Here is a 12,338-nt window from a genome sequence, read left to right on the forward strand (position 1 = left end):
TGAACCCCATGCCCCGCACCCCCCATGCCCCGCACCCCATCACGGGGCAGCACTCGGGGGTTTCCTCTTTTCTGCTCCCTGGGAACCCAGGACCAGGCTCACACCGTGGCCAGCCTGCGCTCACCCCGTGCCCCCCACTGCCGCCCACGGCTCCGTGCCAGGCGAGGAAACAGCCCGGGGGTGCTCGGGGGTGCTGTCCCCCAAATCCCCCCGGAGCCCGCGGGTGGAGAGCAGGGCTCTGGCACCCATCGGCAGGACGTAAAGGTGACCCCGACGGCAGCGGGGTCCCCGCGGGACCGGGATGTCCCTGCGGGCAGCACGGGCACCCTTGCAAGCTGGTTCTGCTGCCTTTGGTCCCCGGGGGTCCCGTTTGGACCGGGGGGGGGGGTTGTCCCGTTCGGTGCGTGATGGGGGTCCCCGCTCCCATCCCGGTTTGGGCCCCCCGGGGCCGGTACAGGGAGGTATCGACCGGGCCCGCCCCGTCGGGCAGCGCCGGCGGAGTCGGGGGGGGTCCAGCGGCCCCGGGACGGCTCCGGGGGGCGTGGCCTTACCGGGAGGGGTGTGGTCTTACCGGGAGGGGTGTGGTCTTACCGGGAGGGGTGTGGCCTTACCGGGGCGGGGCGGCGGGCGCGCAGCCGGGCAGAGCAGAGCGGCGGCAGCAGCCCCGGCTCCGGGACCGGGACCGGGACCGGGACGTGTCCCGGGACGGTGGCGGAGGTGAGAGCGGAGCGGAGCCGAGCCGTGCACGGAGCCCCGAGGGCGGCGGGGCTGGGCGGGGGGAGTCCCGGTGCCGGTCCCGGGCAGCCCCGGTGCCGGTCCCGGGCAGTCCGGTCGGTCGGTCCTTCCCTCCCCCGGACCAGCCGCCGCTGCCTCGGTCCGTCTCCGTGCCGGCCCCGCTCGGTGCGGCGGTCCCTGGGTGCCCGGCGGGGAGGTGATGCCCGGGGGTGGCGGCGAGGCGATGCCGGCGTGTCCCGGAGGGGGGGCACGGTACAACCCCGGGGAGGTGATCCCTGCCGGTGACCTTGCAGGGGCTGTCGGGGACCCGCCACCCCCTGCCCCGGCAGTGAGGGTGTGGGGCCGCTCGATGGGCTCCCCCCATCCCGCCTGGTCCCCACGGCTGGGGACAGCCACCCGGGTTGTGGGATACGGTTCTCCAGGCTGGGATGCACCGGGAACGGCTGCTCCCGCCGGTGTTCCCTGTGCCAGCAGGCCTCAGCGCTGCGTTGCAAGAGCTGGCGGGAGAGCCGCGGTCACCCGGTCGCTGCGTGTGTGGCGATGCGCCGGGATGCTGTGGGATGCTCGGACCCCCCCAGAGGTGTTTGTGCTTTGTAGGGCCGAATGCTCCGAGCTGGTGCAGGACGGGCAGAGCAAATGCCTGCTGCGGTGCCGGCACGGGCCGTGGCAGTCAAGTGCTCCATGGGTTTGCCAGGATGGATCTGGCACTGGGCTTTGCCAGCGGCCGGTCCTGAGCCTGAGCCTGGGGCATCCCTGACGAGGGGGACGTGGTGTCTGGGGCTGCCGCTGCTGCTCCTGCTCTGCCCTGGGGAGTGGGACCGGCCCAGGCTTTGGCACCCTGGGAAGGACGAGGAGTGACCGTGGGGTGGCTGGGAGGTGACAGCGATGTCCCTCAAAGGCCGTCGGAGCGAGGTGGTGCTGCCGGTGCCCGGCTGCTCCCCCAGCGAGGCCGGCGGTGCTGTGCACATCGTGGGGCCTCGCTCAGCCCTGAGCTTCCTCCTTTGCTGTCACCGCCAGCACCTTCTCCTTTCTCTGTGCTGAGGTCTCCCCCGGACAAGGGAAGTGCCTTTGCGGGGGGTTTCGCCCGTGCTCGCCGCTTCTTGCGGCATGTTTTCCTGCTGATGTTTCTAGGGGAGCTGGAGAAAGTTGAGCATTTGCATTCGCCCTGGGCTGCTGGCTCTTCGAGGCAGCTCCACCCTGGCAGAGAGCAGCCGGGGAGCGCAGGGGAAAGCGGTGACCCACGGCAGCACGGGGGCCACGGCTGCACGGAGGGATGGGGGGGCCAAAAGCACCAGCAGTGCTGGGCAGGGGGGAGCCCCTCCATGATGAGGGTCCCGCTTTGCAGAAGACCCCAAGTGGGTCTCTCCCGCCACAATGCTCAGTGCCTGCACTCCGAGAAAGGCCATTTTGGGGAAGGGCGGTGAAGCTGTTCCATGGCAGCTGCTGTCATCTGCCCAAAATTCACCTCTTCTGACTTTCTCTGCACCGGGACATCCCTTTTCCTCTCCAGCATGCCACCGTGCACCTTTCTGGGCACCCCGGTGCCCCGTAGCTGCCACCCACCTCGGCTCTGCTGGGCGAGCGGAGCCCTCTCTGCCCGCGGCAGTGCAGCCGGGTGGGCATCGGCTCTGTGCCATGTGCCAACGCCGTGCTGTGCCAGGCGGGAGCTGCTGGGAGCGGGTCTGGAGCAGGGCTTTCACCTCCGCCACAATGGCTTCACTTGCCCTCCCTTGGCTGCAGGATGGGTTGCGTGAAGTCAAAGGAAGCTGGCATCCAAGAGAAGGTGATAAAAACCGACCCCGATCCCGGCCCCAGCTCCCAGCAGGGCCACTACGTGAAGGACCCCACGGCCACCAACAGGAGGGTGAGTGGAAGCTGCCGAGTGGGGCAGGGGCACAGGGCTGAGCCACGGCGGAGGGCTCAGTCCTTCTCCTTGCTGGAGCTGCTAGCGCTGAGAGCGGGGCCAGCTGCGGGCACCCGCAGTGCCCATGCCCCCGGGGAAGGGGACTTGGCCATGGGATGGGACTCCGGTCCATGCTGGGACAAAGCACAGTGCAAACCTGATGGGAATCAAGGAATTACGGAAAAAGGGAGAAAAAAACGAAGGTGTTGCCGGGGGGCAGAGGTGCCGGTACTGGGTGGGTTGCTGTGTCGGGAGGTGCAGGTGCTACCCCTTGGGTGCCCTCCTGCCACTCCTGCTGAGGGCCAGGGCTGCGGTGGGGCTGAGACCCCCACAGGGTTCGAGTCTCTGCCACCCGTGACTTCACTCTCTGCTTTTGTCCCACTTTCCAGAACAATAATGTCCCCAGTGTGGCCGTGTCGCCGCCTGAGGATGGTAGGTACCGGGGGGGGCTGCAGGTGGGTGCACAAGGTGGGAGTGTGTGGGGGGAGTGTGGCTGGGTCCTCTCCAGCCTGGGTCGAATGCCGCTGGTCCCAGCGGGACGGGAGCTCTGGGCTTCCTCGAAGGCCAGATGTGGCCATGGCATGATGAAGATGGAGGTGCTGGATGCTGCGGGGGTCCTGCCCCATGTCCTGGCTGCATGTGGCAGGGGTGGCCAGGCACCCCATCCCAGCACAGAGAGGGGTGCCCAGGGAGCTCCCTCGCTGCAGGCTTGGGGGACAGCGTGGTGCTGGCGCTCTACGACTACGAGGCGATGCACAGTGGGGACCTGAGCTTCAAGAAAGGGGAGCGGCTGAAGGTGCTGGAGGAGTAAGTGCTGCCGGTGTCCCCCCCGCCCCGGGGTCTCCTGAAGGCTTGCGTGGCCCTGCTGGGTTTTTTTTTCTGGAATTTGCCCCTGGAGGAGCCGGTGGTGCCCAGTGCCGGGTGCCATGGGCTAACCCAACGCCATTTCTGTCGCAGGTCAGGGGAGTGGTGGCAAGCACGGTCGCTGGCAACGGGGTGTGAAGGCTTCATCCCCAGCAACTACGTTGCCCCAGCCGACTCGCTGGAGACAGAGGAGTGAGTCCAACCCTTGGTGGCACATCCCGGCCCCGCGTGGTCCCCTTCTCCCCCACCGCAGCTGCCCCCAGCCCTGCCCCAGGCCAGCCTTAGCTCTCCCAGCCCCGGCAGCGTTCGTTGGTTCCTTTGTTTCTGCTGCAGGTGGTTTTTCAAGGGCATCAGCCGGAAGGATGCAGAGCGGCAGCTCCTTGGTCCTGGCAACGTGATCGGGTCCTTCATGATACGGGACAGCGAGACGATGAAAGGTCCGGAGGGGTGACCGCAGCACGGTGGTGGGGAAGCGGCTGCCCTGGAGGGGTCTCCCTCACCCACACTTGCCTGGCAGAGGAGCTTGGGTGGTGCCTCCCCAGCCCGGGGGGCTCTGCTTTGCTGCAGAGCAGGGACTGAGGGTCCCATGCTTCTGCTGCGAGTGTCCCCGCAAGAGCCTGTGGTGCTGCCACATGTCTGAGCACTGCAGTGGGCATGGCGGGGGGACGTGCCCCTTTGAGGCTGCTTTCGGTGTTTGGGGTGCAGGCGTAGCCGGCCTCGTGCCGAGAGGGTGAGAGGGTGGTGGCAGCACGGTGGGGAAGGGGGCTGCAGTGGTGGCTCTGCTGGGCAATGGCACTGCGTGTGCCACGAACACGGGATGGATGGGTGCAGCGGGGACGTGCCTTCTGCGCGGGGGCTGGCAGCTCACCCCTCCCCAAACAGGCTGCTACTCGCTGTCGGTGCGGGACGGGGATGACCTGCATGGTGGCACGGTGAAGCATTACAAGATCCGGACGCTGGATAACGGCGGCTTCTACATCTCACCGCGCAGCAACTTCAATACGCTGCAGGAGCTGGTCCAGTACTACAAGGGTGAGCCATGGGGTGTCCAGTCCCTCCATCCCAGACGGGGCTTTGCTCCCGAGCTGAGCAGCCACTGGGCAGCCAGGGGTGTGCAGAGCCCGAGGGGCTCCTGCCCATCACCGCTGAGCTCCGGCTGTAGCTCCAGCTGTGATGTGCAGCAACTACCAGCCCTTCCCCGGGTGCGATGGCTGGCGTGCTGGCCATCACAGCGGTGTCCCCACTCTTTGCAGTGGGGTGCACGGTGCCAGGATGTGCTCTGCAGCCACGGAGGCTGCCGTAGGCTCTGCTTCGAAGCACAAAGCAGCCGGTGAGACAGGCCGGCTGATGGGTCTTGGCACTCTCTGGCAGGGCAAAGCGACGGGCTGTGCCAGAAGCTCACCCGCCCTTGCTGCGTGCCCAAACCGCAGAAGCCCTGGGAGAAAGATGCCTGGGAGATCCCTCGGGAGTCGCTGAGGCTGGAGAGGAAGCTGGGAGCCGGGCAGTTCGGAGAAGTGTGGATGGGTGAGAGCAAAGGGGAGGCAGCTGGGAGGAAGATGAAGGTGACGGTGAAGGAGGACGGGTGAGGGATGAGAGAGGAGGTGGAGGGATGGCAGGGAGGGAGTGATCTGTGGGAGAGGAGCACAAGGAAATGGAGGTGGCCTTGGACTTAATGCAGGGACTGCTGGGGGCTGGGTGCGTAGGGACAGCCCTGGGCTGCGCATGGTCTCCAGCCCTGGCGCAGCAGCTCCATCTGCAGGACTGGGTGCTTTGGCTCTAAAATCCAGTGCTCCCAGTGCCTGGGCACTGGGCGGCCTGGGAATGGTCTGTCGTGCCGCCCCCCAGCTACCTACAACAAGCACATCAAGGTGGCGGTGAAGACGATGAAGCCGGGCAGCATGTCTGTGGACGCTTTCCTGGAGGAGGCGAACCTGATGAAGACGTTGCAGCACAACAAGCTGGTGAAGCTGCACGCGGTCGTCACCAAGGAGGAGCCCATCTACATCATCACCGAGTTCATGGAGAAAGGTGCTGCCCGCGTCCCTGCACGGCCGCCGCAGGCCTGGCCAAGCGGTGATACCCGGGTGCCCCGGGGACGGTGCAGGATCAACCCCTCCTGCATCCCCAGGCTCGGCTGTGGGCTCTGCACCAGCCCCTGCTGCTGTGTGTCCGAGCGTGCTGGGGCAGGGGGATGCGGTGACAGCCCTGGGAGAGGGAGGGACAGGGGACAGATGAGGAGGAGCGCTCCGCAAGGCAGAAGGGAGCCCGCAGCGGGGCTTGCCCCTCTGCCCGATCCATGGGAGTGGGGTGGGGGGCTCAGGTGTGTTTCCCGGCTCAGTCCCCAAGTTGTGCTCGGCTCCCTGGGACCCTGTGCCGCTCACAGGACCCCTGCCAACCCGAGGGTGGGCACAGGCTCCAGCTGAGCCGTCAGCCCCGGCACCTCTCCCTGTCCGCAGGGAGCTTGCTGGATTTCCTGAAGAGCGACGAGGGGAATAAGCAGCCGCTCCCGAAGCTGATCGACTTCTCTGCCCAGGTGAGGAGGGAGCAGACCTTCCCCAGCTCCCCACTCCCCCTTGCCCCTGAGAAGGGTGAGCGAGGGGATCAAGGAGCCCAAGGACTTGGGCAGTGCCATCCAGAGGCAGTGCCACCCAGCAGCCTGGTTTGAACAGGCAAACACTGGTGGCGGTGGGGATGCAGGGAAGGAGCTGGCGAGGTTTCCTTGTGGCACTGGCCTTGCACCTTGCGGGCAGCCAGCTGCCTGCTCGCTATCCCTGTCCAGTTGCCTGCGCAGGAGCAGGTGTCTGCAAAAGGAGAAGTGGTGGCTTCTTCCCCTTTAGCCCATTAATTGCAGCACGCAGCTGGCTAGCCTGCGCCTAGGCAGCGCTCTGCTGAAGCTGCACAGAGCCCTGGGGGATTTTGGGCGGCTGGTCCTTCTGAGGAGCTGGGAAACCTGCATCTTCTAAGGCCACCATGGTTTCTGCCCCGTGGGCTGCAGCCCTTGCAGCCCACAGTGCCTCTGTGCTTTGTGGAAGTCACAAGAGTGAGGGTCGGAGCTTGTTTTCACTGCTCACGTTTGCACGGTCCCTTCTCCAGGATGCGCCGGTGCTGGTCGCCGTGGCCTTTCTGAGCCCAGGGCTCCCCAGGGAGCAGCCGTGGCAAAACTATCGATTTCTATCCATTGCTGCTGATGCGATAGTTACCTGCAAACAACACGCTCTGTGTGACAGAGTCTTGCCTGCAAATTTTGCAAAAGCCCCACAAAACCCTGCGTGGCCGCACACTCACCCTGTTCCACCCCGGCACTAGCTGCAGTGCTCCAGGGCAGCGTCTTACACCGCTCGGGCCATGCCCCTGGCCGGGACCCACCTGCAGCTGCGGTAGTGTTAAGCTTTGTGGGTTTCATAGGAAATCTACAGCACCGTTTTGTTGCATTCACAGCGCCTGGGAGGTTGAGCTGGGCACGATTTCTGGATGGGAGCATAGCGTGTTATGTTATCCCACAGCAATGCCTACGGGAGGTTTGTGGTTCATTAAAATCATCTACCTGCCACAGGGCTGTCAGGGGCTGGGGGAAGGCAGCTGGAGATGTAGGAGGACTTGGTGAAAATTGTTCTGGGCATATTTTCAGGAGCTGATTTTGAGTACAGCTGAGCATGCTGTTACACATCTAGCTTCGTGTGCAATCATTTGTGCAACCACTGTCTTGTCCCTGCTGCTTCTGCGGTGTCCCCAGAGGCTGGCTGAATCCAGGGACCCTTTGAGCCAAGCTTGGTACTTCTGTGAAATAATTCACAGAGGTACCTGAGCAACAGGAAAAGCCAGAACGGGAGCCCAGACCCCAGGGGCTTAGACCAGGTCACTGGCTACTCCAGCCAGCTGTGCCAGGGTCTGCTGATCAGCTGTGCACTCGTGCATGCCATCTGTTCCCAGCAAGCTGGCTTTTGCAAAGCGCCTGGCTCAGCTCCGTGGCTCAGAGGGGCTGCTTTCTGCAGCGCTCAGAAGCAAAGGCTGAAGCGCTTTCATGTGCAGGCAGCGGGCGTGCAGGCAGGCAGGCAGCTAGCGAGCCAGGCGCCCAGGTTTGTGCTGGGGCTGAGTCACTGCGAGCAAAACGGTGTCTGTGGTCATGGAAATAATCCTTCCGCTCTTGCAATGCTTGTTTACTTCTGTATTTTGCGTGGAGAGCTCTGTGAGAAACTGTACCCTACCCCGGCCCGGCTTGTGCGGCTGTGACGGGCATGTTGGGGAACATCCCCTCTGGCTGCTCCGGCCCCTTCCCCTCCTGGGTGCTGGTGGCATTCAGGTGTGGGATAATTTGGCACAAATCTGGGGGTTGGTCATGCACGCACCAGGGCACTTCTGCACTGTTAGAGCCACTCAGTTGCAGTCACTTCAGAAGATGGAGCTGGTATGGGGGGGGATCTTCAGGGATTGTCACAGCCATCCTGCCCCCAGGCAGGACTGACTCTTCACAGACTATTCTTGAAGACCCCAGGCATCGCCCCACCCTCCTCAGGAGACCCACCACTGTGCTTTTCTGTCCTCACCAAGGAAGATCTGCAATGCCGGCCGAGCCTCACTGCAGCCATTAAAGTCTGTTGTTCCCTTAGTAGAGAGAGAGGACAGTTTACTCCCTGCTCCTCTCAAGCCATTGTGGATGTATTTGGAGACTGGTCTTACGTCTTCTCTGAAGAGAGAATGATTTACTCCTATTCACATCTGCATGGCTACAGATGAAGCAGTGACACCTTGCCCTGTGGACATCCAGAGACACTTGCTCGTGGGCACATCAGCTCCTCGGATGCCAGTTCTCACTGCTTTTCTCACACAGGGCTTTAAATGAGTTGTGTTGGGCTGGTCACTCAAACCCTGACCTCTTCTGCAAGGGATTCCCTGCACAGAAGCCGTTCCCACGCAGGAGAGTCAGTCACATCTGCTGTGATTCAGCCTCCTTTCACCACCTTTCCAAGCACTTGCCAGAAGCAGATAACCTCTGTTCCTAGTAACAGTCGCGTTGGGGAGGTTGTGTTATTTCAAACAGCCTCTTTGCATTTTTCTCTTTCCCCTTTTTACAGATTGCAGAAGGAATGGCTTTTATTGAGAAGAGGAACTACATCCACAGAGACCTGAGAGCTGCCAATATTCTGGTGTCTGCACTACTGGTGTGCAAGATTGCAGACTTTGGACTGGCCAGAGTCATTGAAGACAACGAGTACATGGCCCGGGAAGGTACGGGAGCTGCTGGGGGTGGCTGGCCGCTTTCTGAGATGGTGAAGGGTTGTGGGATTCCCTTAGAGCCACTTACCAACATGTAACCTTGATGGCAAGGACCCCGGGGGGATGTGATGTGTAAACAGGCAGATGAGGGAAGCTCCTCCCATTTGCATCGCTTCACATCTTCCTCTTCTGTTTGTTTCTTGTTCCCCATATTTCACTACTAGTTTCTCAGCATTTGGGTTAGAGCCCATGTTTCCCATTGGATCTCTTTGTCCAGGTGCCAAGTTTCCCATTAAATGGACTGCACCAGAAGCCATCAACTACGGATCTTTCACTATAAAATCAGACGTCTGGTCCTTTGGGATCCTCCTGACTGAGATCATTACCTACGGGCGCATCCCATACCCAGGTAAGGAGGTAAAATGTTTCCTCTGGTCTGGTTTCGAAAGACATGCTCCACCTTCTGGGCCCCATCCATGGGATCTGTTTCTCTGTGAAGTTAGATCTCTGAAAACAGAGGGAATGGTGAGAAATCTGAATCTCACACTGGGAGCAGAGCCTGTAGGCGGTAGCACAAGGTCTCAGGATGGCAATTCTGTCTGTGAGCCATGGAGAAGAGCCCAGAGCACGAGACAGTCTCTGAGCAGTCTGCGCTACTCATTAACTGCATCTAGTGTTTGGACAAGAGCTCACCTAGGATGGATAATTAGGAGGATTTTCTCCCTGGGAGTCCTCAGTGGACACCAGGTGTTTTCACTGACCTGAAATCCATGCTGATGTGACACGGGCCCCCCTTCTCAGTTTCCACAAAGTAGAGCTGGGACATCTCCTCTGGGGAGCCCATAAAAATGGCTCCAGGTAGTGACAACTTTAGGGTGCCAGCTGCTTTGGAGAGAAGGGCAGCTATTCTATATACTGCCTTGGGGCTGATCCTGCAAGGATGTCCTGAGCTCCTCCAGCTCCGTGGGAAACCAACAGTAGTCAGGATCTCTAAAAGATCTGGTCTCTCTGTTTCTAAAATAGATCATGTTTTTAATGTGAGAGGATAACTGACTTGCCCCAGGCTGTATTGCATGGCCCTGGGAGAGCGAGTATCGTACACCACAGGTTAGGAACCTGGTTTTGCGTCACAGCACTAACCCGTGGTTTTCTGCTTCCTGCAGATTAAGCATGTTTGGAAGTAGCACATCAGTTCAGGGCTGATAGCTGAGCCAGGTGTTTTTGGGAAGGCTCGAGCAATCTGTAAATCACTATCATTAGGAACTGCCCTGTATTTTATACTAATTGTTACTTTGGTACCTCTTTTCAATGGGAAATTATTCTGTACAAGAAAAGTAAACATTGCCACAAACTGACCATGAAGGATCTGGGATGGCATAAAGGGTTGCTGGGGAAGGACTAGTTCTGCCATCACACAAACTTATTTTTAGTGGAAGGAACGGCTCTTTAAAGACTCAGCAGATGGAGGAGTGTATCCTTTTTTTTTTTGAAATTTATACAAAATTATTATAATTCTCATCTGATCTGCTCAATTGGGGTACAAAACAGTATGCTACAGCTAATTCAGCATCTCAATTGTCCACATGTTTTCCTGAGCAGGAGTAGGAGTTCCCCCTTCCCAACCCCTCTAACCTGTCCTCCTCCTTTCTAGTGACATTACCCAAAGGGTGGGTAGTTTTGGGTTTGGGTGTTTTCTGTCTTTTAAAGAAATCGGTGATAAACCATGAAACCTTCACCTGTCCTGCCCTATTTCTCCAGGGATGTCGAGTGTGGAGGTGATCAGGGCGCTGGAGCACGGGTACCGGATGCCCCGCACAGAGAACTGCCCCGAGGAGCTGTATGACATTATGATGAGATGCTGGAAGATGAAACCGGAGGATCGTCCCACCTTCGAGTACATGCAGAGCATCTTGGAGGATTTCTTTACCGCAACAGAGAGCCAGTATCAGCAGCAGCCATAACGCATGAAGCTCGGTGAAGACAGCGGATACCCTGCACTATGCCTGCTATGTTAGCAGCAGCAAGCACATGCACCCTGCTCTTCCCTGTCCCACTCGTGGCCTGCCTGTGCACGCATTCCTCTGCCAGCCTGGCCCAGGAACCAGGGCCTTCCTGGTGGGGCTGGGCTGGAAGCCGGGGCAGGAGGAAGCCACGCTCAGGCCAGCCCTCTGGGGCTGCCGGACAGAGGGAGAAGTGACGCGGGGCCATACCTTGTGCCTTTCACATATGCCTGAGTGCCCATGAGGCAGCTGCTCCAGGAAGTGCTGGCTGGATGGTGGTTGCCCACACTGGCAGCACCATGCAAGGAGGGATGGGGCCGGGGCTGTTTCAGCTACAAAGAAAAAAAAACTCAGACTTTTTTTTTTTTTTAATTCTTCTGAGATCTTATTATGCTGTTTTGCAGAAGTAAATGCTTTAGCTGCGCTGGCCTCAGCGAAATGCCGTTCTGCTCCAGACGTGCTGTGCAGCGCCCACGTCCCCCTGTCCCTACATGTCAGGGAAATCCCAGTGGATTCCCACCTGGGCATGCTGCCGTGCAGCACATCCGCTCGTCCTTGACGCAGGATCCTGGGTTTTGAATGTCAAGTGTCACAGAAGCATGTCTCCTCACCCTCCTGGGTTTCCTTCCTAAGTATTTTTCTTGGTACCCTCTCTGCAGAGGGCGAGTTTGGGTGAGGCTGTGCCGGCGAGGTGGGCAGCGTGTGCCGCAGGGTACGGACGGACGTAGATGGTGCTTTACAAGGTGGTCCCTGGAGGGATCTCCCCCCCAGCTTGCCTTAAGAGGAACTTCTCCAGCCAAGGGCAGCCCGACGCCGGCTGTCGCCAGCGCCAGAGGAGCCCTCTGCCTCCATGGCAAAGGCGGCTGCTCAGCTCGCCGACGTGATTTAACAACTGCTGGGGCATTCGCGGCATCGGCAGTGAGCCCGGCGTCTATTGCACAATCCTTTTATGTTGTTTATTTTTAGTATTTAATGATGGGCTATTTGGGGAAAAGGAGGATGCAATATTTTTTTAAGATTGCCCTGAACGTCTTGCAGCAGTGAGCTTCTGGGCCCGTGATTGTATTTTCCTCATACAAAGAGGCAAACACCGTTGCTTCTACGCTTTTCTATCAGCTTTTGGAAGCTTCTTTTTGTAATCAGTAAAGTATTTGTAAACCTCTCGGCTTTTCGCCTTTCCTCACCTTCCCCACCCCGGCCGGGCCGGGCCGTGGACGGGGCGAGGCTGGGGGCCCGTAGGGACGTCGGGGGGGAAACGGACCGGAGGGACCGAACCGGGCCGGACCGTTCCGGGCCTGCCAGCCCCGCCGCCTCACCGCCCGCACCGAACATGGCGCCCGCCGCGTCGTGCCCGCCCCCCGCGCGAAGGCCGCTGCCCTCAGCAAAGATGGCGGCGCAGGCCGCCTTCCCCCCCCGCCTCCTTCCGACCGGCTCCGTGGGGCCGGAGACCCGCTGGGGACCGGAGATGGCGGCAGCCCCCATCCCGTCCCGTCCGGCAGCAGGGCTGGGTTACCGGTCCGGCCCGGCCCGGCCCGGCCCTGCCCGGCAGCAGGGAGCTCCGCCGCCCGGCCCGGTCCGGCCCGGCCCCGGCCCGCCGTCGCCATGGCGATAAGGCCCCGGCA

The 12,338-nt window shown here is 60.8% G+C and overlaps 1 protein-coding gene across 1 annotated transcript; it reads left to right on the forward strand.

Annotated features, from left to right (window-relative positions):
- The first annotated feature begins 630 nt into the window (after positions 1 to 630).
- On the forward strand, positions 631 to 11,639 carry HCK (HCK proto-oncogene, Src family tyrosine kinase). Its single transcript, XM_075022112.1, has 13 exons — positions 631 to 717; positions 2,476 to 2,599; positions 3,028 to 3,070; positions 3,346 to 3,445; positions 3,596 to 3,694; positions 3,836 to 3,939; positions 4,385 to 4,534; positions 4,874 to 5,026; positions 5,348 to 5,530; positions 5,959 to 6,035; positions 8,575 to 8,728; positions 8,994 to 9,125; positions 10,475 to 11,639. Exons 2-13 carry the CDS (start codon positions 2,477 to 2,479, stop codon positions 10,675 to 10,677), a joined length of 1,521 nt encoding a protein of 506 aa, XP_074878213.1. The 5' UTR covers positions 631 to 717; position 2,476; the 3' UTR covers positions 10,678 to 11,639.
- Positions 11,640 to 12,338: the final 699 nt, after the last annotated feature.

Source organism: Buteo buteo, chromosome 2, assembly GCF_964188355.1.
Source record: "Buteo buteo chromosome 2, bButBut1.hap1.1, whole genome shotgun sequence".
Classification (NCBI taxonomy): Eukaryota; Metazoa; Chordata; class Aves; order Accipitriformes; family Accipitridae; genus Buteo; species Buteo buteo.

What these genes read in the sequence shown, in the direction of transcription:
- HCK (XM_075022112.1), top strand. Translation starts at nt 2,477, where the DNA reads ATGGGTTGCGTGAAGTCAAAGGAAGCTGGCATCCAAGAGAAGGTGATA. An exon ending in CGGCTGAAGGTGCTGGAGGA is followed by an intron (nt 3,446 to 3,595) that starts GTAAGTGCTGCC and finishes TTTCTGTCGCAG; the next exon opens with GTCAGGGGAGTGGTGGCAAG. An exon ending in GACTCGCTGGAGACAGAGGA is followed by an intron (nt 3,695 to 3,835) that starts GTGAGTCCAACC and finishes TTTCTGCTGCAG; the next exon opens with GTGGTTTTTCAAGGGCATCA.